Source organism: Hippopotamus amphibius, chromosome 1 (assembly GCF_030028045.1).
Source record: "Hippopotamus amphibius kiboko isolate mHipAmp2 chromosome 1, mHipAmp2.hap2, whole genome shotgun sequence".
Classification (NCBI taxonomy): Eukaryota; Metazoa; Chordata; class Mammalia; order Artiodactyla; family Hippopotamidae; genus Hippopotamus; species Hippopotamus amphibius.
The window spans coordinates 103321852-103348980 of NC_080186.1; the positions used below are offsets into that span (position 1 = coordinate 103321852).

General features: G+C 40.1%; 1 protein-coding gene across 11 annotated transcripts in view; it reads right to left on the reverse strand.

Moving 5' to 3' along the window:
- The window catches only part of GDAP2 (ganglioside induced differentiation associated protein 2), a 110522-nt gene that overhangs the window by 14842 nt on the left and 68551 nt on the right, over window positions 1-27129 (reverse strand). For 2 of the 11 annotated variants that reach the window (XR_009051225.1, XM_057720659.1), the window contains one exon: window positions 6635-10803. The exons of 1 other annotated variant lie outside the window; for it this stretch is intronic. Coding sequence is in view for 5 of the 10 variants with exons in the window: in XM_057720659.1 (XP_057576642.1) it covers window positions 10693-10803 (111 nt within the window). In the remaining 5 variants the exon portion in view is untranslated. 8 more of the 11 variants (XR_009051223.1, XM_057720691.1, XR_009051222.1 and 5 more) reach the window with 8 other exon arrangements.

The following is a 27129-nucleotide window of genomic DNA, read 5'->3' on the forward strand; positions in this document are numbered from 1 at the left end:
ATAGATTAAATTGTTAAAAGTTACTTGATAGTGTGAGGATTGGTGAGCAGCTAGAACATCTGGGAAAGGACAATAATTCAAAAGAAAAAAATTGAGTTTCCCTGTGGGAAAAGAGGGAGGACCCAGAGGGAACAAAAGGTTACCTGTCTTCTACATCTTCTAGACAAGTCACCTTCTTTCTCTGGGCCTCACTTCCTTCATCCATCATATGGTCACGTGACCACCTGACTGCTCTGCTCACATTTTCTATGGTTCTACCTTTCTCTGTTTTTCTAAAGCAGTAGTTCTCACACTTGAACATGCATCAAAACCTCTTGAAAGACTTAAAACACGGATTGTTGGGTCCCACTTCCAGAGTTTCTCTTTCAGTAGGTCAGGAGTGAGGCCTGAGAATCTACAGTTCCCGGTGGTGCAGAAGATAACCCTGTCAGTCTGGGGTCCACACTTTGAGAACTACAGCTCTAATGGCATGGTAAGGGCTGTCTGTTCTCTCAGATGGAAGAAGGACCATTTCACACATTGTACCATACTGGCATTATTACTCAAGTGACTTTAAAAGAGTTAATTCCGCTTATTTGCTTGGTGAGAATCTCTCTGTCAAAGAAAAAATGTTCCCAGCCCAGTAGAGGCCTATCTAAAGCTAAATCTTATGTGAAAAAGAGATCACTTTTTCCAGAGGAGACTGCAAAGATCATTAACCAAATAGATTTGGTTTTATGGCAAGTTCCTCCAAGCAGGAGAAGAGAGGGAGGGAGGGAATTCTTTCTTGAAGACCCTTGCCCGCCTGAGCACACACAATCTGGGATGCTGACAGCGTCTGAGGCTGAGCCTCACGTGTGAGCAAGACCTCAGATTCCAGCCTCTGGGATTCTGGGGCAAGTGCTATAGCCTTCTAGGGTGTGCTCAGTACCAGCAAGAGTCATCCACGTAGGTCTACACTGCTGGAAGTGCTCTCCCTTCTCTGGCCTGAGGCCTCACCACCCAGTTTGTTTTTACTGGACATCTTGGAGGTCTGAGAGCCCAGGCGTCAGGGCACTTCCTTCTTAGGAGTGTGGTGTCTGGGATGCTGAACCCAGGCCTGCCAGTTCCCATGCATGCCTCCAGGTCATGACGTAGCCCTGCTGGCTGCAGGAAGGCAGGCTTTGCCTGTTCTCACCGAGTGTTTTTGGGTGGACAGCGCCCTGGAACTGTCCTCTGGAAGCACTTAGGTGTTGCATGGGATCAGGAAAATCTTCAGCTAAATCTTTCATTTCTCCTCAAAGACAGTTTACCTATCGTTAAAGCATCAGAGGATCTCAGGACTCTGAGGGACCTTCAGAGACCATGCGGTCCAGCTCTCCTTAATAATCATAAAATCCTACTCATAATAATGATGATAACATTTTACAGTTGACAAAATTTACAAAGTGCTTCCATATATATTATGTCTTTCCTCACATGCTGCACTGACTCTGTTAGAAAGCCCTGTTGACTCTTCCTCAAAAATAGGTCCCACTGATCTGTCCACTTCTTCATCTTTCCAGCTACCAATCTAGCCATCAGTATCTCTTCAGCACCAGCCTCCAAACATGTTTCTCCTTTTGCACTCTTGCTCCTCCACCACCAATTTCCCACACAGCAACCAGAATGATCTTTTTTTTTACATAATATTTATTTATTTATTTATTTATTTATTTATTTATTTATTTATTTTTCAGAGCATTATACTTCTTTTTATTTTTATTTTATTTTTTAAGAACTTTTATTGAGATACAGTTAACATACAATAAACTGCATAAATTTAGAGTGTACAATTTGGTATTTTTTTTCTTATTAGTAATGTATATATGGCAATTCCAATCTCCCAATTCATTCCCCTCCAACCCTCCCCGCTTTCCCCACTCGGTGTCCATGTTTGTTCTCTACATCTGTGTCTCTATTTCTGCCTTGCAGACCAGTTGATTTGTATCATTTTTCTATATTCCATATATATGTGTTAATGTACGATATTTGTTTTTCTCTGACTCACTTCACTCTATATGACAGTCTCTAGGTCCATCCATGTCTCTACAAATGTCCCAGTTTCATTCCTTTTTATATCTGAGTAATATTCCATTGTATATATGTACCACATCTTTTTTATCCATTCATCTGTTGGTGGACATTTAGGTTGCTTCCATGTCCTGGCTATTGTAAATAGTGCTGCAGTGCATGTGCCTTTTTGAATTATGGTGTTCTCTGGGTATATGCCCAGTAGTGGGATTGCTGGGTCATATGGTAACTCTATTTTTAGTTTTGCAAGGAACCTCCATACTGTTCTCCATAGTGGCTGTATCAATTTACATTCCCACCAACAGTGCAAGAGGGTTCCCTTTTCTCCACACCCTTGCTCCAGCATTTACTGTTTGTAGATTTTCTGATGATGCCCATTCTAACCAGTGTGAGGTGATACCTCATTGTCGTTTTGATTTGCATTTCTCTAATAATTAGTGATGCTGAGCAGCTTTTCATGTGCCTCTTGGCCATCCGTATGTCTTTGGAGAAATGCCTATTTAGGTCTTCTGCCCATTTTTTGATTGGGTTGTTTGTTTTTTTGATATTGAGCTGGATGAACTGTTTATATATTTTGGGGATTAATCCTTTGTCTGTTGATTCGTTTGCAAATATTTTCTCCCATTCTGAGGCAACTAGAATGATCTTTTAAAATAAAAATTGGTGGTGATTGTTCAACATTGTGAATGCCACTGAAATGTTCTCTTTAGAATGGTTAATTTTATGTTATGTGACTTTCACTTCCATTAAATAGTGTGTGTGTGTGTGTGTCTGTGTATAAATCAGAGTATGTCATATGCTGGCAGAAAAACCCTTCAATAGTTTCCCACTACACTTAGAATAAAATTCAAATTCTTTACCATGAGAATACTAGGCGTCCCTGATGGGCCTTGCAACCTGACCTGCCTCCTCTCCTGCCACTCTTTATCACAGCTGCTGTGTTCCCAGGCACACCGATTCCCCCTCTGCCCAAGCACACTGCGGTCATTCCTAAGAACCTCTGCATTCCCCGTCTATAGTTATGCTTCACCCAGATACAGTCAATGCAAAAGAGCCTCACCACTCACTATCAGCTCCCTGTTTTGTATTTTACTCACATCGCTACTTGATATTGCCTTGTTTGCCTATTTGTTGTTTGTCTCCTTCAACACTGTATCCCCAGGGCCAGAACCATGCTTGACTCATAGTAGGTGGCCTATTATAAGGGATTGGCTCACGTAACTATGAAGGCTGGCAAGTCCAAAATCTGCAGGGTGGGCTGACAAGCTGAAGACCCAGGAGAGCCGCTGGTACAGATGAAGTCTGAAGGCAATCTGCCAGAGGATTCCCTCTTGCTGGGGGAGGCGGGTCTTTTTGTTCTATTCAGGCCTTCAGCTGATTGAATGAGACCCACCCACATCACCGTGGGCAACCTGCTTACTCAGAGTTCACCAATTCAGATGGTAATCTCATCCCAAAACATTCTTCAAGTTGACACATAAAATTAAGCCTCACTGTGGGTATTGTATAGCTGCTTCTAATTGAATTATCTAATTTGATACTTGGAAATTCTGGGATGTAGGGATTACCAGCCCCACTTCACAGATGTCTCTGGAGCAAGGAGGTTAACTTTCCAGCTCTATATTTAAGAACATAGAGCTGGAAAGGGGCAAAGGCAAATCAAGCCCACTCTTCCCCCATTGAGTCTAGAGCTTGCTTCAACAATTTTCAGTGCACTCTGTGCACACATTATCTCATCTGTATGCCTGGTAGGACTGCATCCAAAGAGATAAGAATCCTCTCAACTCTTCTCTCTGGAAGTTGTTCCTTACATTTACAAAATCATCCTACTGCAAAAGTGGAGCAAGAAGAGAAGAATCTGAGGAAGAAGTGTACCCTAGGGAATCATTTTCCCTAGGATTCAATACACTTTTGTTTGTTGGGTCTTTTGCCCACTACCCTCTTTGCTTCAACTAAGTCAATCAACAATACATGCAATGGAAAAACCAATCCACATTCTCACTCCAGCCCACCAATAGCTAAAGTAGCTACCATTCATCAGATGTCAGGAAACCTTAAAGAGTAGAATTATTAACTCCCATTTTCAGTTGAGAAAACAGAGGTTTGGAGGATAAGCAACTTGCCAAGGCACAGCTTGTAAATAGCAAGACAGATTCAAATCTTGTCTGACTCCAAAATTATAGTCATCTCACTATACCACAGGGCCTCTTAAAAGAAATCAAATCAGTGACTCATTCCCCCTGAACCCCCTCCCTACCCCTTCTCTTCCTCTGCCAAACTGAAGCAGTCTGGTGTACTGGACAGATCATAGGTCCTGGAGAGAGAAGCCCTGGGCCCTTGCAGGCTGTCTGAACAAGTCATTTGGTCTCTCAATTATTCTACAGTTTATTCATGTATAAAATGAAGAAAAAAGTCCCAGTTTCGGAAGAAGGATGATGTCTGTGATGCTCTCTGAGGACTAGAAAGTGCTATGTATGTTGTTGGGATTGTTATAATCTAAATACGTAGCTTTCTTTCTAGATCTGAAGTAAAAACTTGCAGGAATCCTTTTCCGATTGACACAAACACATATAATCACTTGATTTATACGCCTTGAGCATTAGCAAGTAATTATGTGCTCATTTTCAAATAAATCGGGTGTTTGCTTTGTCTCTTCAAATGGACTATTCACCAAGCCAGGGACTGAATTTTCTATTTCTGTTTTATCCTCTTATCTTGCCCAATGCAGGGATCTTCATTTACCAGGCGCTCAATAACTTCAGGGTGAAGGACTGACTCAAGAATGAGAATTTGTGGGGAAAGTCAAGAAGTCATTTTTCTTATGGAGAGTAAGATATTTAATGAAGAAAAGTCTGGTGAACCCAGAAAGTGCAAATTAAGTTGGGAAGATATGTCCTTAAATGGATTAGTGAGAAATAATGGGGCCATGGAGAGGCGCAGAGTCCCCAAATCCCAATGCTTACGTTTTGAGAGGATGGATATTGGTTCTTTCTTTTTTAGGGGTGGCATGGCAAAGTGTAAAAATTACCAAACCAGGAGTCAAAATCCTGGGGTGCAGATTTGTAAGTCATTCAACATCTTTAAGTCAGTTTAAAAATGTGTAACATGATAGGCTGAACTAGATTACTGTCAGGTTATTATTTCTACTTCAAAAATATTATGAAATCACAGACAAGAGGCTGGCCTTTTTAACATATAAAGACCTCCTACAAATGAAATTTAAAAAGCCAGTAACCTAACAGAGAGGGTGAAGGATATAAGCAGACAGTTAACAGAAAAGAAAACATAGGCAACTTTTAAACAAAAAGACCAATGCAAGTTCAAACTACAAAGAAATTCAATGTTTTCAACTATCAGATTGGAAATAATCAGAGTTCCACAACACACTGTGCTGCTGAGTGTGGGGAAGCCAGCACTCTCAAAACGCAGTGGGAGTATATATTGGAATATCCTCCAGGGAGGACAATTTGGTAATTACTATTAAAATGAAAAGTTCACATACCCTTCAATGTGGCTATTCTGCTCCTAGGTATTTATCCTACAGATATACTCACACATTTGAGAAGCAACCTGTGTAAAAGAGCATTCACTGAAGCATTTTTGTGGTATCAATGGATTTAAAGCAACTTAAATGTCCACCTACATATTGTTATTTAAATAAATTATGGTATAGTATATTTCCATACGATGCAATCATAGCAATCTTTAAAAAGATGGAGGCCTCTCTATATGTACGAGCATGAATAGATCTTCAAGATACATTGTTTAATAAAAAAAAGACAGGGGCAAGACAGTGTGTATAGTATAGAACCATTTGAGTTATTAAACAGAAAATATATTTATTACATAATATGCATATTCCTTTTTACTCAGAAATACTTTAAAACTTACAAAAGTTGTAAAAATATAGTATAAATGACACCCATATACCCTTTTCCCAGATTCACCTATCCTTAACATTTTACCCCGTTTGCTTTATCATTTGATTATATATATACACACAGTTTTAATGTTTCTGGAAGCTACCATAAGAAACACTGGCTGCCTCCAAGGAGGGAACTGAGTGACTAAAGGCAGGAGAAGAAGGCTTGCTTTTTACTCTATGCCCTCTTGAATCTTTTGAATTTTGTCTTATATACCAAAAAAGTGAATTTAAAGTTATATGAGCGTCTCTGCAAAAATGCTGAGGTCTGTACCTTCAGAGGAAAGATCACTATTCCAGTGAAGGAAGTCAGATATGTGAAAGGGCGAAAGGGTAAAAATGAAAGCCAAAAGGTAGCCAAAAGTGACCAAATAGTGATGAGGGATAGTTTCTCTTTATAGAAATCTTTCAGCTGACAGACAAAGAAAGAAGGATAAAATGATTTTATCAGCATTTGCAACTCCTATGGTGTCTGTGGATCAATAGCTATTAACTCCAAAAGGACATTTATATTTGGATGCCCGATGGAAGTACACACCACTGCCTACGAAGGATTCATGCCAAAATAAGTGATCCTGAATTGGATCAGCTTCTAGACCTATGTATCAGTTAAAGGGTGCACAGGGACCAGAGGAACACACCATCCTTGGGAGGCTCACCTCTGCGGGCTGTGCTCCCCAGCTCCTGTGTCAGCAGGCTTCTGGTACATTCAGGCAGTGAGAGGACCTGAGAGGTAGGTAGGAGTCCGAAGTTAGGGGGAGGAGAGAAGCCAGGGTTTTGTCTGTTCTACTGTGCGCCTCTCGGAGGCTGCCACACTGGATACCTCTTTTCTGGAGCTCAAGCTCCTGCTAGTTACATCAGCGTGATTCCCGCTTCCACCTCTTGACTTTGGCCCTTGGACTCCAGAAACACCTCCTCCTCCCTTTGTTCCCCCTGGATTAGGGTTAACAGTTGTTTCCTACTATTGCTAATTTCCCTTTTTTGGTTTTCTGGCTGTTTCCATTACCTGTGTAATTAATTTCCGTCTTCTTAAATACTCTGAGTGGTTTCTGTTTTCCCGATTGGACACTGACTAATACAGATGGCTTTACTGATGAAGTATTTCAAACGCATGTAACTTGGAACAAATAATTTCCATATTTTTCAGAGCATAGAAAAGAGATCCTCTGGTCTTCCCTATTTTATGAGATTAGCACAATCTTGATACGAAACCTGTAAAGATGGCAGAATAAAACTATAAACAAGTCATAAGAAATGGTTTTCATGTGGCCACCTGATTTGTGACAAAGATGCCATTGCACTTCAGTGCAGGAAAGTGTAGTCTTTTCAATAAATGGTGTTGGGTCAATTAGAATCCGTTAAAATAAAAAAGAAACATTGATCCTCTAGTTCACACCACACCAAAAAAAAAATTTTGTGATGACCCATCGGCCTATATAAGTCCTAAGGCTATAAGTTTCTTAAAAAACCCACAGGGGAATATCTCCATGATTTAAGGTAAACAAAAAATTTTAAAACAAGGTGTAAAAACCACTAAACAAGAGAAAAGCTTAATGCATTGGATCTCATTAAAATTAAGAACTATTCATCAAAAGACACCCGTAAGAGACTGAAAAGGCAAGTGACAGACTGGGAGAAGATAACTTCTCTCTCTGTGACATCCTGCCCCCCCACCCCCCATGACAAGGGACTCATGCAGAATACGGAAATAACTACAAGTCAAAGGAAAAAGACTTAGAATCCAATAGAAAAATGGGAAAACATCTGAAGTAGGCACTTAACAAAAAAGGATGTTCAAATGACCAATAAGTATACGAAAAAGTGCTCAATGTCATCTGATCAGAAAAATGCAAATGAGAACCATAATGTCATACCACAATAATGTCAAAATCCAAAGTACTGATTAAGACCAAATGTTGGCAAAGATACGCTAGACAACTAGAATTCTCACATATTTCTGATGGAGTATAAGTTAGTGTAACCACTTTGGAAAATTGTTCAGTAGGCTTTTCATTTTTTAATAGCTCTGAGGTATAATTCATGTACAATAAATTGCACACTTTTTTTTTTTTTTTGCCACATTGAGCAGCTTGTGGGATCTCAGTTCCCCGACCATGGATTGAACCCAGGCCTCAGCAGTGAAAGCCCCAAGTCCTAACCACTGGACTGCCAGGGAATTCCCAAGTTGCATATTTTTAATGTATATAATTTGATGGATGAGTTTTGCCATATGTATGCAACCATGAAATGATTACCACCGTCAAGAAAATGAGCATGTCCATCACCCTCAGAAGTTTCCTCTCTAATCCCCCACTCCATCCTCAGGCAACCACTGATCTATTTTCTATCACTATGAATTAGTCTGCCTTTTCTAGAAGGTTGTACATGGAATCATATAGTATTTTGTATCTAACTTCTTTTACTCAATCATTTTGAGATTCATCCATGTTGTCCTGTCTCAGTACTGTGTCTGTTACTGCTGGGTGGTGTTCCATTGTACGGCTATGCCTCAGCTTGTTGCTGTATTCATCTGTTGATGAACATTTGGGTTGTTGCCAGTTTTTTGCTATTACAGAGAAAGCTAATGTACAAGTCTTTGTGTGGACAGATGCCTGTGTTCTCTGGGGTAAATACTTGGAACGGAATGGCAGAGTCATAGGCTGATGGATGTGCAACTTTTAAAGAAATGAGAAGTTTTTGTTTCCTTTTTTTTAAAAAACTAACTTTATTAATTTATTTTTGGCTGCGTTGGGTCTTCGTTGCTGCGCGCGGGCTTTCCCTAGTTGTGGTAAGTGGGGGCTACTCTTTGTCGCAGTGTGTGGGATCCTCATTGCGATGGCTTCTCTTGTTGCAGAGCACGGGCTCTAGGCTCATGGGCTTCAGTAGTTGGGGCACACAGGCTCAGCAGTTGTGGCGCATGGGCCTAGTTGCTCTGCGGCATGTGGGATCTTCCCGGATCAGGCTTCAAACCTGTGTCCCCTGCACTGGCAGGCGGATTCTTAACCACTGCGCAACCAGGGAAGTTCGAGAAGTTTTTAACTGAACTAAACATACATATTCCCTGTAACCCATCAAATCTACCTTGGGTATATTCCCAAGAGAAATGAATGCATATGTCTGCCCCAAAATATGTACAAGAATATTCACAGCACTTTATTCACAGTAGCCAGAAGTCAGTCATATTTCCAAATGTCTGTGAATAGTAGCCAGGAATCCTCCACCACTGTTGGGTTCCTGAGTTGCCGTGGGCCAGCAGAGGTACTTTGTTGCTCAGTAAATCTGACTGTCATAATCATCCCATGGCATACCCCCCTGGTTCCCCTGCCCCTCTCTCCTGTCAGTGTTCTTATCTGTCAAACCCAACATGCATCAATCCAGATTTCTGCCTGTTTCCTGCCAGCACAGAAATCGCTGAATGCAACTGACGAAAAGCATGCCACCTTGTGAGTGGTCCCCAGTGCTTCTCAATCAGGAATGGTTCTGCTCCCTAGGGGGTATTTGGAAATGCAGTGGGGAGCATTTTTGGTCATCACGACCAATGAGGGGTACTACTATGGTCCAGGAATGTTAAATGCCAAGCAACATGCCTGCCCAAGCGGCCAAAAGCATCTCCACTGAAAAACACTGCTTGACCACCAACCTCAAGTGTAAGTGCTTTCATAATCATACTATGATTTTCTCATCGATTCCCTTTCCCACTCCCCTGGACAACTTTTCTCTCTTCTCACTTCAAACCTCCAACACATTTTCCCTCCTCATTTTCAGCTGAAAACCAGATTTCTTACTCAATAGAAAAAATAGAGGAGTTCAGGAAAAAACTTCCACATGCTCTTGATATCTACCAATATACCTACATCTATACCCACATATTCAGTGCCCCCTACAGGACACTGTGGGTAAACTGTCCAGGCCATTTTCTAAGTGCTCTCTCTGCATACTAGATTCCATCCCCTCTCACTCAGCAACTTCCCTCCTGCAATCCTTATATCATCAATTTCCCCCTCTCTGCTCTACTATTCCCATCAGGATTAAATAACCCATATAATTTCATAACCCCCAAATATTTTCCCCTGACATCATGTTCCCCTCTACATTTTAGAAGGTGGTAGTTTTCAGGGAGTCACGTGACCTGGCTCTGTCATCATCTCACCAATGACCTTGGATGGCTGACCTCTGCACGTGTCAGTTTTCCCATCTATAAAATGAAAAGGTGATACTACTTAATCTCTAAGGTCCCTTCCCTGGTTAACATCTGACATCTATGACATATCACTTCACAATGTACATATCTGGCAAGGCACAGAGCAAAACCAGGCTGTTTAAGAAAAGTGTCAGGCTAAGGAAGCAGCACAGGGATGGGTAAGACACATACTTTTCCACCTGAGAAAGTGTGGGGGCCTGGAGACAAGAACACAAATGATTCTGACTCCATCACAAAAGAGATGGAGAAACTCTGGGTGAGATTCAGCCCAGACATTTGAAGGTTAAGGAAAGGAAAGTAGAGGGCAGAAGATGAGGCTGCAAAAACAGGCTGGAGCCATGTTGTCAGGATCTTGAGGTCTGGATGAAAAGCTTGTATTCCTTACTTGCTTCATGGAGATGAATTCTGGGAAAACTAAAGATGATGGAAGCAAACATGTGTGCAATGCAGCTTGAGTCCTACAGCCCTACAGTCAACGTAAAATTCTGTAACTAAGGTTCCAGTCTCTTTTTGGGGGGGCTGCGCAGCTTGTGGGATCTTAGTTCTCCGACCAGGGATCGAATCCACGCCCTCGGCAGTGAAAGCGCAGAGTCTTAACCACTGGACCACCAGGGACTTCCCTAAGCTTCCAGTCTTGGAGTGAATGGGGCTGGAACAAAAAGAAAATCATCCTTCTGATTAATTTGGTCAAAACACAGTTGGAAACTATCAGAAGAGGATAAATAAGTAAACAAAGTATTATTATACAATATATGTATATTTTACTGATTGTAACTACATGCTGAATTCTGGAACTTAGTCTCGCCATATCAAAAACATTCTTTCCCAAGTGACCACAGGAGAATACCAATTTCTTGTTTCCTACTGGGTCATGCACTTATTTGGGTGGTGGACGAGACAAGTCTTCTCATAGAAAGGGCAAATATTTAATGATAGGACAAAATACTCAATCCTAAAATCAAATACACATTCCCATTTAGTTGCTAGCATATTTTTGTTCACTTTGTATAAAGCTCAACATTAAACACTTCAGTGCCTAACAGCCTTTAACGCTGGTGCCAGTCGTGAGGCCCATAAAGCCACATGGGGAGCCTGAGAGCCTGAATTCCCATCGACCCCACCACCAATTCACAGGGTGTCCTCAGGGAAGGAACTCCTCTTACTATTAGTTGGAAAATTGGAAACCTGGAGACTTCAATACTAGGTTCAAATCCTGGCCCTTCTGCTAATGACTCAGTCTTAATTCTCATTGCACCTCAATTTCCTCATCTGTAGAGTGGGGATAATAAAAGTTCTAGCCTCACAGGATTCTTGGGAGAATCAAATGTGTTCATATATAGAACAATGCCTACCACATGGTAAGGGATTATATGCACTGGCCGTTATTATCACTTCACCATGCTGTTTCAGCTTCTCTCTGAGGCTTACTGAAGATTTTAAATACAAACGGCAGGAACATAGTTTCAGTAAACTCAAATGATTGTAAAACAGAATTCAGGATTGTCAGAAATGTGACCTTATACCTCCACTTCTTCCCCCAGACTCACTGGTGTGTATCCTATGATCAGAGACCCCTAGGAAGAAAGAAAGAAGTTCTGTAAGAATTTTTCCTTTGACATGGTCATAATCATCCTCTGATACAAGATGTTCTTCAGGAAAACTCCTCCCCAACCCACTGTATAATCCATTTCCCTCTGTGCCTTCTTCAGTGTCGTTAGTTCCTTTCCCTTTCTTCCTTTGGTTGGTTCACTGATATCAGTTTCTCTTTTCTTTCCTGCATAGCCCATTTTTTAAGTGTGCTTTTGCAGATATAAGGACATCAGAGCAAATGTACCAGAGGTTAAAGCCTGATAACTTGGGTTAGAATATCAGACTCTCTCATAAAAGGTTGAGAAAAGAGTGCAGAGCTTCTTGGTTTACCCAGTGAAAAAAACTGCTTTGGGAACCATGTAGGAGATTTTCCGCAACAAAATTTCCTCTGGAAAATATGGAGAACATGCATTTTCTATTCCTGTGCGCTTTCTTCACACTTGCAGCTATAAGAGAATTAAAAAAAATCCAACTCAGAATTGCCCACAGGAATGCTCTTAAGACATGTTAAAAATTCGATCGAGTTCAACATACTCCCAGATCTGACACTTTCTGGAAAATCTCTGCAAGGTCACACCTCACCAGTACGATGACCAAACAAGGACATCCTATGTACCGTTATTATCACGTAGTCTCTCTGGAACAGCCTCAAATTCAAATAAAGTTCTAGTCTTCGCAAATGCTCACTTGCAACTGTCATATCGCATATTCCCAAAAGTTTATTTGAAAAAAAGTATTAAAACTATAAGACACGAAAGTACAGTATACTATTCCTGTCCGTAGGTCACTCAGAACAAAGGTCAGGACTGACAATTCTCTGCTGGAATGTGTTTGTTTTCAAGCCTTCACAGCAAAGTGAGATTCTTCAAATAAGATAGCGATAATTTGGTACAGAGATGGCCAGATCTCCTGGCCTTTATCACTGAACGCAACGTCCTTGTCTGCTCCGACTCATTCTGTGACATATCTGCTTGAGGAATCTTGACATTTTCGTCACTTCTTTTCTCTATTTCAGGTTGGTTGCCAGCTCTTGCTAACACTGCAGCAGGATGTAATCGTTGATCAAAACTCACAGAACTTTGTGAACTGCTTCTCTTGCACTGTGTTCTTTTCAGGAATTTGCCTTGGCAAAGTCCTTGCATTTATTATATTAGATGTGGGTGGGCAGAGGCCTTTGCTAAAAGATATAATTCGAGCAAATCCTTACACTATCCAGTATCAAAAGGTTGGTCTTGACTTTATAAGGGAGGTGATGATGATACTTTACTAGTTAGATATTGTGCTTTACAGTTTACAATTTATCTTCAGCTACATTTTGAGTGATGAACATAATTATGAAAAGAGAATAAGGTCTAGAGATAAAGACCAGATAGATAAGAAAAACTGAGAGGCTGAGGTTCAAACCCAGGTCTTCCAGTTTCAGAGCCCACGTTCTTTCGGCAACATTCTACCAAGTTAAGTGCTATAAACAAGGAAGACAAGAAGAAAAAGAATCTTCAGCTCTTAAAACATAGGATACAATTAAGCCTTTCTAAACAGGGACAGGCCCTATCTCACTTTCCAAAGAATGCACTGTTGGTGAAAAGATATCCAACCTTTATGTCTCTACAAATAACTCACACAATACCAAAAGCCATTTAGATATTTAAACAGAGCAAGACACTGATTTTCCTGTCTCCTCTTCTTCCTACCTTCTCCAACCCGCCCCCCCCCCCCCCCCACCACCCCCGTTACAGTGCGTGGCTTTGTAGATACATGCCTAATTGTTTTTCATGATAGTATTACAGTATAAAGTCAAGAAAAACATAAAAATGGGTGTGAAACATTTTAATACCGCCCATATGCCTGGCAACAAGTAGGCTATTTTCAAAATATAGAGTAGTCAAGGAGTGCATATTTATACTGTCATGTCCAGAATTAACTATAAAGGGCAGGGCTTCTGATTAATGTGAGACTCCAAGGCGGCACTTAGACCAATCAGTCAGTGAAAAAAATACATAGTTAGTGCAGGTGTTGTGCTCAGCACTGTGGATACTGGGGTGTTCAAAACAGGTCCTGCATCGTTTGCCCTGCTGCAGGGTACAGTCCACGTGGGAAGCTGCTGTCTTTCACCAAAACCCATGCGGAAGCTTAATAAAACTCCTTTTGTTACTGCAGCAATGTGAAGAAAACATTTTGTGGCACGCAGCACCCAAAAGCCTATTTCCAGACTTGACAAAGCTTGGCAAATCGCATTATAGCAAGGATTTCCCAAGTAGCCAATATGCAGAGAGATGGCTGCAGCAATAGAAATAAAGCTGCTAAAGATTCCACACTTTCAAGCTTGAACTAAGAGCAACTGCTTGCAGTGACAACTCTCTGAAATTTGTTGCTATGTGACAGGAAGGTCACCAGTCTCTAACAGACCACCTAGATCCCACAAGTAGACACATGCTGCAGACCAGCACGGTGAGAAAGAATCTAGATAAAAACAGGGCTCTCATGAATGAGGTATTAGCCTCCTGGTGATGACATTCTGCTGGGAGAGAAAGGGGTCATCAGGGACCAAATCATCACAAATACAAGTGGGGAGGTGGTGGTTCCCCTTCTGAGGAGGGGCAAGTGGTCCCAACACATTCAAAGGACAGATGTTAGTATTTAAAGAAAGATCTCAGAGGTGATACCGGAGGTTCTAGACAAGGAAGATTCTCAGAATGATATGGAAAGTAGTGAAATGCACAGCAAGAGAGTCTAGAATCATGATCTAGCCTTGATTGAGTAGAAAGTCTTTATGTTTCACTGTATGGTAAGTGGGTCAATGATTCTATGTGATTCATGACATTCAAATATCAGGTATATGGCAGTCGTGGAAAATTGGGCAAATATATGGGCACACCAGCTGTTACTCTTAAACTTTAGCGCTTTCTCCTGCTCAGCCCAGGAGGGTGTCATGGTCATTTTCACCATAGTGATGCAAGTAGCTGTGGTTAGAGTTAGTATCTAAAACATAACCTTCTTGCAACACCTGGACTAGGCTTTTCCCAGACATCTCTTACGAGTGGGGAAGGACCTACAAACTTGTTGCTTATCAAGATTCTCGTCGGATGCAGGACTGTGAAGAGGAGCTTTCAGGTAGCTGATCACCTTTTAGTGCGGAAAGGAGAAGCGCTGACAGAATAGGTGGGCAAGAACAGACAAAACAGACATTTCCTTAGTCCCTCTGGCTAGGGATTTTGTCCATCTCCTGTTGTAAGAGAACTGGTTATTAATATCAGATTCATACTTGTCCTGAATGTTTACAAGAAATTTTAGAAACTTAGTATCCCTACCAGGTTATAAGATGCATGCCGTTAAGAACTACAGCCCTCGTGTACAAGACTATTCCTGGAGCTTGGGCGTGGCTGCTGTTTGACAAGTTACTTGTTTGAGTAGGTAGTAAACGTGTGTCTAACTCTTTAGTAGGACACAGTAGCGTGGGTTCCCTGGCTCACAACTACAATTGATTCTTATTACTTATGGGAGTTACGTTCTGTAAAGTTGCTGCCAACACTAAATTAGCAAATCCTGAAACATTGCCCCTGGGAAGAAAACAAGATGAAGTTCATTTGAGCCTCTGGTCACAACATTTTCATCAACCAATCCATCTACAACTTTGTTTTCTGTGTGTTTCTGTTTACAGACCCCTCTGTATGATATATACATCAGTGATGCAGTAACACTGAACTCATGGCCAACAGCACTATAACTGACGCCTGGGTGAAGTTTAACACGTATCTTCTCCATAAAGCACATCACAGCCTTCCTGCATTTAGGAACACGAGACAGTACTTCTGCACCACTCTGGGAGCCATTTTAAACAGAGAAATCAACAAAGAGCAAAAACGCAAAACACAGGGCACCAAATAGAACACAGAAAGGAAATGTGTTTACAGTATGAGACCTGAAATGAGAAGGCAGAAGCAGCACCTTGTTCCACTTCAATTATTTTGCTGTCCTGAGGAGGAAAACACAGAACCTCTTTGGTGTGATTAAGAAGAGTCACGGACCCAAAAGGTAGTTTGTGGTTACCACTGGGTGCCCAGAAGTTCCCCAAGAACATGGGGCCTGATCAAGAGCTATTTTCATCTGGGGATGATCACATGAGACAGGAGACCTTAGGAAGATGAGTATGGAACAATTTGGTTTACAATTTAAACCAAACTGTCAAATGCTATGTTTAGCAGGTACTTCTCAAACCTTAAAAAGCACATATTTCGGAAAAAAGAACAGAAAATTATCTATCACAGAGTAAAAATAAAAAGTAAGAGACAGCATAGGTTGGAAACAGCTTCAGAAGACGCTCAGGGACATTCAGAGGTGGCTTGTAAGGACAGGCAGGAAGTATTAGAGAACTCGGTGTACCACACTGAATTTTTTGGATTCTGCTAAAGTGATGTGAAAGGCACATCCCTGCTCCGATTCCTAGCCTGACAGGAGACACATGCTGGTGTGGTGCCCAGGTCTGTGCAGGTGAGCTTCACTTGAGAGTAGCTCCATGGGGAGACAGTGCTCACTCTGTGTGTGTGTAGAGACCCAGCTGTCAGGAAGGGTGGGAGCAGCTCTGGCCGTGTAGGCTTTACGGCTCATTTTAGTTATTCTGGGTACCTCAGTCTCCACCATCACGGAAGGCTGCACCAAACTCCTTGGCCAGCCTGCCTCATCACCTCAGAGCCTTCCCTCAGGCTTCTGTGCATTCTTAGCTTGGTGTAAGACAGTCAGCTGCTATCTTCAGGTCTGGTACTTGGTCATTAATGAGGCAAGTTGGGACCTGAAACCCAATCCTCTCTCACATTCACGTTTCCTGGAGAAAAGCAAATTATTAAGAGTTAATGCTGTGAAGCTAGGCTGCTCACCGAAGGAAAGATCACTTGGCTGTTCACAAAAACCTACCACGTAGGCATCCACTTGACGTTCGTCTTTCCCGCTCCTGTGACTCAACAAATCATTCCCAAATCCTGGCTGATCAAGGGCTTCTCCTGCCTTGGATCTAACTTCTTTGATATCATGAGCACAAAACACTTTCTTTTTTCTTTTCTCTCTCTCTCTCTCTTTGGTTGTGCTGAGCAGCAGGCGGGATCGCAGGTCCCTGACCAGGGATGGAACCCGTGCTCCCTGCAGTGGCAGTGAGGAGTCTTAACCACTGGACTGCCAGGGAAGTCCCTATTTTTTTCTCTTAACAATTATTTAAAAGCCTGCTACACATCAGGGACTGCTCAAGGAGACACTGGGAACACTGCAGTGAACAAAACGGAAATGTTTATGCCCCTAGTCATTCATTCATATCTATACATATTCATATACACTACATATATAAGTAATAAGTGTGACATTTAAACTGGTCTGGCCCTGGCACTGACCAGTCAGAAGAGATGCTAGCCATAGTTTGGGAGTGGGGTTCCAGAAAGGCAAGTGGTGTTAACCCTTTAGTTGCTAGAATGTGAGGAGATCCAGGGAGACTGGGGGAGGGATGGGATAACAAAGGACATTTGGACAGCTCAGGACAGCAGCTATTTACCAATTCATATGCGGTATTCCAGTATTTTTTAACAACTGATGTGGCTGAATATGAGCCCTGGTAATAAGTACTATGGGGAAAAACTAAATGGCATGACATGACCAAAGTATGACTAGCACGACGTCCCAGAAACAAAGAAGATACTCAAGTTTCACAATGGGACTTCTTTGGCGGAATGCAATGAAAGAAAGCGGGAAGGAAGTAGTAGGTGAATGTAGTACCTTGTCTCTATAAGCAACAGATTTTGTTTTTATAACGTTCTGTGAAAACAAAATATCCTTAATCTTACTATTTTCCTGGAGTGAGTCATGCTCTCAAGGTCCTGATGTAAATGATAAGGGTATATAAGGAACAGATGCTTTATAGGAGAGACAAAATCGGTAACATCTGAATTTAATAATGTTGGAACATTAATAACCCCTTCTCATTGGCTTAACAGGAGGCCATGCGGTAGAGAGTAAAGTTGTAAGTAAATGAGAAGAAGCAGAAGCAGCAGGAGGCCTGTTTTGAGTAACATACTGGATTCAGATTTGGTTGGCCTTTGGGTAGTAATGAATAGATAATACCCTCACAGCTCTATTTCTGAAGGCAAAAAAGCTGCATTAGTCTTAATAGGCTTTGGCTTCGCACTTTTCATGTTGAAGCAACTTGGACCCAAAAAAGTGATTTTTAAATAACATTTTTTGAGAAACCGTGATTTTTAAGGGAATCGAGAGTTTTAAAAAGTGTGCCGGGGAGCTATGAGCAACTGTACAGAAGAAAACACTTTAGGCCTTGCTTAATGCCTTTAATATAATGATTTCAAGAACAGAAAGAAACAAAACACCTCCAAATCCTGTTTCCAAACTTATGGTAAGAATTATAATCAGTATTATTCAGAGTATGTGAACAGCATCTTCTTTTAGTAGTTAGCCAAATATTTAAGGCAAGGTTTCTTGGTCTGAAATTTAATTTATCTGGAGAGATGGTCCAAAACTTTTATTTCCCAAAGGTATCCCTGATCTTAAAAAAGATTAAGGACCACTGGCATAATGGAAAAAAAAAATCCATTCATTCATTAATTCAATCAGCATTTATGCAATGTCTATTATACACCAGGTGCTAGTCTAGGCACTGGTATTGTAACCTTGAGCAGGTTATTTGCCTCTGAGCCTCCATTTCTTCATCTGTAAAGTATGGATAAGAAGAAGATTGGAACTAAAATGATTCAAATATTTAGCACAAAGGTATAAATTCAATAATTGATCATTATTATTGAACTCCCTTCCCCAGGAAGAAATAGGTATAGGTCAGAGAGCTATTACTAGTTTGTAGATAAAGATTCAGCTCAAAGGGGTTGCATGATTGTGTTAGATCAGGGAGTGGTTAATACAGCTATGATCTGGGCTAGCTAGTTGATGGTTCAGCTGGCTCTTAATTTTCTTCCTCCACATTGCTTTTGACTAATGAGAATTCTGCTGGACTCATCAGCTTTAACGAATCGCTGAATTACTTACAAAGGGAATGGAAAACTAAGGCCCACTGCCTGTTTTTATATGGCCTTCAAGCTAAGTGTGACTTTTACATTTTTAAACTGTTGAAAATAAAGAGAAATCGTATTTTAATATACTTGAAAATTATTTAAATTTAAATTCTAGCCTCCGTAAATAAAGTCTTATTGGAACATGGGCACACCCATTTGCTTAAGCATGGTCTATGGCTGCTTTCACACCAGAGCAGCACAGCTGGGACAAGACACCATATGGCCTGAAAAGCCTAAAATATTCACTATCCGGTCCTTTACCAAAAATGTTTGCCAACCCCTGATTTTAAATGTCATTTCCTCTGGAAGGAGAGACATACCAAATATATCACACGTCTGAATTGGTAATATGACACGACTTAAAATTAAGGAGCCAAGTGCATGTGATAAGTCTGCAAAGTAAGACACTTTGATCTTAACAATTAGAATATTTAAATAAGACAACAGCTAATATTTACGAGAATTTTAGAACTATTAAGTCATTTGATCCTCAAAACAACTCTAAGAGGGAAGTACTTTTTATATGTTCTACATGAAAGAACTGAAATTCAAAGAGGTTGGGAAATGAGTCCAAGGTCACAGAGCTAGTAAATGACTGAGATGCGATTTGAATAGAAGCCTATGCTTCTATATAGCAGACCAAAGCCACTAATGGATAGCCCAAGAGTTTAAGTAAGAAGCTTTGTATTGGTAGAGTTACCCAATCTTCTCTGCCCTTCCAAAACTATTCCCTGATTTTACCTATGGCTAGCTTCTTTACTTCAAGAATCTTTTCCCTCCCTGTAAAATAGGGGAAATACCTAGCTTGCAATGTTATTTTAAGGATGAGAGATAATATATTTACAATGCCTGGTATCCTGTAGATGATAGCTGCTAGTATTTCATGACTATCATGTAGGAAGCATTTTCGTAAGATGCATGCACAGCAAATCTACAGAGGCAACTCTGGGGGCAGAGGGAGGTGGTTGCTGTAAGAGAGGAAAAGACAGTTAACTATGTCCTCTAGTCTCTAAAAGGCCTGTCAATCAGCCCTAGGTTGCCAGTTGCCTAAATTTGGCAGCTTATCCTCCTGGAGAGGGTTTCTGAACCCTTGGCCAAGGAAAGGAGTGATAAATGCTGCTGAAGTTGGGATGAGGGGGTGGTAACCCACCTTGGAAGGTCAGCTCTTCACGGCTGATGGGCACTGCTTGCTTCTATGCTAAGTATGGGCCCTCCATGAGACTCCACATCAGCACGTGGAGAGGAAACAGCTGTCAATCCTGAAACAGGAGAGGCAGCAGCTGTGAGGTAAGGAAAGTAACTGTAAGTGGTACTCATATCTGCTACCAGATCAGAGCCAACTGGTGGTAGGTATTTCCCCTGGTCATCAGCCTACAGGTTTCTTTCTCATTGATGAATATTAATTGCCTTCCTAGTATGGGTCAGGCACTGTGCCAAGTGCTGTGACTGTATTTTCGCCAGTGATTCTCACAACCATCCTGTGAAGTAGATATTGCCATCTACATTTTGTGGATGTGAAAACTGAGGGTTAGAAGGGCTAAGTGGCTCTAAACCCAGAACCGCACTGCTTGTGAGCACCAGTCAGGATTTGAATCCAGCCATTTGACACGGATTCCACTGCCCTTTCAATTACTCCTTAGTTGCCACCCCTGGCTGGTGGCTTCTGTGGGCATTATTTTATTCAATGAATATTTACTGAGACACTGTTTTACCAATGAGTGCAACATGAAGTGTCTTAGAGGGAGGACACACTGTAGGAAGACCCAGACACACGAGGGAGGCTGGAGGAGACTGGGAATGGGGAATGCCAGTGAATAGGTGTGGGGTTTCCTTTTAGGATGTTGAAGATGTTCTAAAAGTAGACAATGGTGATGGTTGTGCAACTCCGAATGTACTAAAAACCACTGAACTGTACACTTCAAATAGTTGAATTTTATGATTTGTGAATTATATCTCATTAAAACTGCTAAAAAAAAGGGAAAAAGAAAATAAACATACCAAAACAGGATATACTCCATAAAATTAGAATAGAAATAGAAGCCTTTATATATTTAAAAAGAATATAATGTAGGACTGTATTATATTATAATTTGATTTTGGTACATCTGACAATAAATTATAAACATAAAAATAAAACAAAAAATCCTAGATGCAGAGTGGTCTCACACTGTGCCATTTCACTGCTGTGACTAAGAAAATGGGATTTTTGCCTTTTTCCTGCTTCTTGTATAACTCCCATGGGGGTCAGGTAAGGTTCAAACTTGGATTTGCTTGGACAACATACCAACAAGATGGATTCAACAAGAAAGTGTTAGCACCTCTTAGTCCTGGTCTTGTACTAAGTGCTGTACAAAGAAAACAACATGCAGCATTTTGGACTTCACTTGTCAAATGTTAAGGCTGATTTCTTTATGAATTGGGAAGCCAGGTCTAAATGCATAGGGGCATATACAAATTCAGACTCAGATACTCCTACATGAACTAAAATGCGACTGGTTCTTGGCTTGTTCCTTTCCTTGAGTGAAAGCCATGATAATTAAAGTCTTTCAATTTATTTCCCAATTTTAAAGAATTTGATGAGCTAAAGTAAACCACACATAACATCAGTAAATATACCTTAATTAAACTGGAATTTTAAAATTGTGATTTACTTTAAGAGAAAGAGGAAAAAGTCAAACTATGTTAGGAACTGATTTCAACAATGCTTTTAAGTCCCAGATTGTATTCTTAGGGCAGTACATATTCAGCCCTATCTCTGATGAACTTTCTAAACTAACCACATAGGATTAAGAGAAACAGTATTAAAAAGATAAACCCAAGGCACTGAAAGATCTAGATATGCTTTCTAAATCATTACATTAAGCAAAAATTAACGTTAATGTGCATATATTATATTGACGAAATGAGGCACAAAGATTATACTACTAAAACACATTTCCAAAAGGTTGAAAACCAAGTTATTTTCTGGTTGAACAAAAGTATTCGATATATAAATATCTGGTTTCTCCTATTTCAATTAATCTAAGGTTACTATACACGTTATGACTAAGGTCCTTTAGGAATTCAGTGTCTCTCAAGGTTTGGCATATTAGTACATCATTTTTGTGTGTACTTTAACGTTTATAGCTTGATAATTCATTCACTGAAATCATGGCTGCTGTCTGTATTAGGACTTACTAGGACATACCATTTGTTGACTTTGGAAATGTTTATTTTTTTCTGTGCTTCCTCATTTCTAAGGAACATTAAACCATATGCATAAAAAAAAACCCTTTCAACATTTCAAAGGGCTAAAGTCCTTAGTGTGACATAAATAAGGCTTGAAAGAGAATGAGTTCAAATAGTTACAGTTCAAAGAGCTGTTTCTCCTTACAGTTATTTTTAAAAGTAAATACATAGCGAAAGAAAAGATCCGATGCTTGCTAAGTGTCAGGTGTTATTTAACATTTGTGTACACTATCTCTAGAGAGATACCCTGATATCCAATCACCCCCTATATATAGATGAAGAAGTGAAGGGACAGAGAGATGGAGCAATCTGGCTAAAGTCACACTGGGAAGCAACAGAGCCAGGATTACAACAGTGACTCTCAAAATTAATGCAGATGCCAATCACCTGAGGGAACCTTGATAAAATGCACAGTCTGATTCCATAGTTCTGGGGTGAGGCTTGAGAGTCTGCATTTCTAACAGGTCAATACTCCTGACCAACACAGACTTGCAGTAGTAAGATAGTACAAGATTCAGTAAAGGGCCTCTCGACGCCACCCCACCCCCATTCTGTCTGCTCTAGAGCATATGCACATTTGGTGACAGAGGTTCTGGATACTAGAAGCTTCAGTTTATAGACATGTCCTAAGCTATACCATGGGACTTCGTCCCAGGCAAAGCTGTGATCGTGTGCCAATGCCCTTCTCTGACATTTGACATCTCTCTAGTGGAGCATTTCTTTCATTACAGAGTAATTTACTTCTACTTGGCTGGGATACACAATATTTAAACCGGGGTATAATTGCTCTACAACGTTGTGTTAGTTTCTGCCGTACAACAAAGTGAATCAGCTACACGTATACATATATCCCCTCCCTCTTGGACCTCCCTCCACACCACCTCCCCCAATCCCACCCACCTAGCATGTAGTAGACTGCCTGGATTATTGTCAAAAGCTAGGCACTAAATTCCTATCCTTCTCTTCCTGGGCCCACAGTTAGTCCACATTCCCTACCTCCTGGGCTTGCAGTTAGTTAGGTGTAGCCGATGATTAAGTTCTAAATAGTGGCATGTGAATGGAAGTGATGTGAGTCACATCCAGGTCTGGCATAAAAAAACCTTGTGGGCAAGTCCGCTAGGTTCTTTCCCATCTGCCAGCTTGAAGTGGAAAAGTGTGTATCCTTCACATGCTGAAGATGATGGAGCCACAAAATTGAAGGAGTTTAGGTCTCTGAACCAGGACTTGAAGAAGAGTGCTTGCTCACTGGTAGTATCTGTTCAGGTTTTATGTGAGAATTACATTTCTATTGTGTTTAAGCCATTATGCACGTTCAGTGTATTTGTTATAGCGGCTAGCATTGCTTTAATGCATATATCCTTAGTAACTACTCAGTAAGTGTTTCTCTGTATTGTGATCTTGCTCCTTGATTCAGGAACAAATAAAGAATTTCTATGCTATAAAACTAAATGTCAGAATACAGGCTCATAGATAAGAATTTAGTTTCTCCTCCAAGAGTTTCCCTAATTTTAATATAGAGCTTATTTTGGCATGCTTTTGGCACTTGATGGGGTAGCACTGCCAAAGTCTGTGCAGTTTTCTAGGTGGTGTAAATTCATCATATTTGGATCAGTATTTTCTCAGTGTTGACTTCCAAAGAGGTGGTTTTAAATGCTGCTTTCTTGTTCAACTTTGTTGGAAGGAGGAATTTTTATTTAAGAGGGGAATAGTGAATGGGAGTGAATGGATAGTTGGGTAAAAAACTAAAATCTCACACCTATAACTTCAAATGAACATTTACTTCCCAGCCCCAAACATTTTCACAGTCTCTGGATGATGACTAATAACCTCTGCTCTTAATTCCTGAACTTGGTCCTCCCCTGGAACTTGGCTGAGACAAGGGCAATGTAAATTAAAAATAAATGATTAAAAAACAAAACCAAAAACAAAACCCTACTTTGGAGGACAAAAGAGGGAATGTGAAAGTCGAGCAGCTGCAGAGACATAATTAAACCAAAGGGCTCTAGCTATAAACGGCAAGGTCATCCTCAGATGGCCTACAACCCCCTGATCTGGCTATGAGTCCAGCTGCCTCAACCTGCCTGGGCCTCCATTTCTCCATCAGTGAAATGAGAGGGGTCAGTGGTTCTCCACTGTTTGAGAACCAATGCCCGCTTTCATAATAAATTTTAACACCTACTTTACTATAAGAAACAAAACTCAAAGAAAACATGACCCACCTTATTTTAAAAACAACCAATGATGTTATAATTTCTAAATAGTATTTCAAAATGAAAATGCCAGACACATGTGAACTAGAAGACATAATGATATCATCAAATGCTTTATATACCTACTTACAAAGAATAAATTTGGATTTTAAAGCAGCAAAAACAGAGAGCACTACATCTCTCAATAATAAAAGTAAAATGAACCTGTCTTAAAATGAATAAGAGGAAAATAACTTGAACTGAAGTAGGGCTCCCACAACTCAAATCAAATCACAGACTGCTAAAATGGAGAAAATCAGGTAGAACTGGGCCATATCTATAATGTGAAACCACAAAAATTTTCTTATGCTGTGATATGGGATGAGGCAGTAACACAGAAAACATATCTTCTATCTTGACAATTGACATGTATGGAGAAGCAAGCATGCATGTTCAATCTAAGGATCTTGCTGGTAGGGGAAAGAGGCTGGACTGGAAAAATAATCAATAATTTCCACAACATAGATTATTATCATGCTGCTATATAGGATGGCATAAAGGGAAGTATCTTCGCGACAGATTTTAATAAAAATTCAATGACAGCCTCACATTTCATGTGTCTCCACTAACTCTCATAATTTCTGCTAATGTTTTAGTAAGTAGGGAAAGAATTTTAATTTGATACATACTATCTTTGTTAATAAATGAGTTCCCTCTTACAACTCCCTCCTGGTATTTTCTCCCAACACCTAATTATAGAAAAAAGCAAAACAATTAAAAAAAAACAAACAAAAAAACAAAACCAAAAAACAGCCAACAAGTATGCCGGTTCATTTTTCAAAACTCCAGATTTTTGTTTTTGTTTTTACAGAAAACTAGGAAATGACAGACTTACTAGAAACATTAAGTGTGTCATTTAAGGACATGAGAACAATTTTTAAAAATATGTTTCACAGGTGAAAATTAAGATGTTTGCATATTATTTCTCAGACTATCAAGGAGTAACAGGATACTACTGGTGGGGGGGAAAATCATTTTTCTGCAAAAAAGCTACATTGAGATTCAGTGAGAATCTCATGCTACCATTAGTTACAGATCTTAAATGTGCAAGAGAACAATGCACAAGTGGAGCCTAATGGTTCTAATACCTCTTCACTGGACCACAACCTAGCATGACAGCCTTTAAAAGAAACTGACATTTATTCTGTGTCAATTTGATTATTAGTACATCACACAATCGTTAAAAGGGCCCTCAGTCATTTCCCCTCCAGGGAAACATCATTAATTTTATAACAATTTTGAGAAAATACAATTTAACATTAAATAACTTTTTAAATAAGCAACTTAACATTGATGTTCTATATTAGGTTATTTTTATAAGGGCATGAGCTCTGGAGTCAGGCTTGGATTTGAACACCAATCCTACAATTCAATATATAAGATAACATATATAAAGACTTTAGCAAAATTGAAGGCACATAGTAAGTTCTCAAATGTTAATTATTATTATTTCTAATCAAAGCTATGGTAGCTACCATTTATAAACACTTACTATGCATGCTTTACGAACATGACTGCATTTATTTCTCTTAATTATTCAATGAGTATTATTATTTCTGTTTAATACATGAAAACAGTGAATTTCAGAAAATGTTGAGAAACATGTCCAAGGTCTGAACTTAGGTGTGTCAGAAGCCAAAGCACCAATGCTGTTAACCGTCACGAAAAATTCTTGTTGGTAGAGAAAGAGAGAGAGGGAGAGAGGGAAGGAGAAAGGCGAATTAAGAGCCTGCTTGTGTTCTAGTGGGAGATCCATGAATTTACTATGAGAATCAGACATTTTTCATGTTGAAAATTCTAAAAAGATAATTAATATTCATCTTCTGAATTATCTGGATAACTGCTTGAAAACCAAATATTGCCAGAATGTTTCAGTGCCTAGGTTTGCATTGGTCTTTACTTGCATGTTAAAGCTGGGTTCTGCTTTGGTTGTGGAAGGCTTATGGAGAACAGAGGCTACATTAATAGGGAAATGATGCATTCAAGCTAGATGAAGACCAAATAACATCACTATGTGCTAAACGAAGGAAAGTCATAGTCTGAACAGAGAAAAAGAGTGGGAGAACTGAGTCACCACCACAGCACATGGTAGTAGGTGCGTGCTGAACACGGAAGAACCCATATTACAGTACTGAGTACCATAATCACATTACTGCTTCGTTTGGACAAAACATCACCATCCATCATACTTAGTGAATGTTATTTTAAATTCTATTCGTTTGCTTGTGTCTGATCTGTAAACTTCTTTTGGTTTTATACTTGTGCAAGAGCTATAAGCATAAGGCATTTATATGTAATTTTATGTTTATACATACTTAAATAACATTATAATAAATACAGTAAAAAGTGAGGAGCTAAGAGGATTTTTCTGTGCTAAAAGGGGATGTGCATTATGCAAGTCTGAGAAACGCTGCTCTATACTCACTGCTTGTGTGTTTGGGCTTCAGCAGCACTTAACCTCTGTCACCATCTACCTCACAGGATTTGTAGGAGATTAAATGAGATAAGGAATGTATGAGTGCCGGACCCACAGAAGGCATTACAATGGTAGTTCTGACCCCGTTACCGGAAACAGGGAAAATATGGACGCTAAATATGGGCTAGGTTCTTTTACTGCTTTAGTATGGTCTTGGAACCAGGACCATTGATATCACCTAAGAGCTTACTAGAAACTGAGAATCCCAGGCTCCTTCCCGACCTACTATATTGGAACCCTCATTTTAACATATCCCCAGCTAGTTTAATATATGCACATTAAAGTTTGAGAAGCACTAGTCTAGGTCTCCATAGAAAGGGCTGACAACAAAATTCACTGATTTTGTACTGCTCTGTAGGTTAATTTTGGTGATTAGA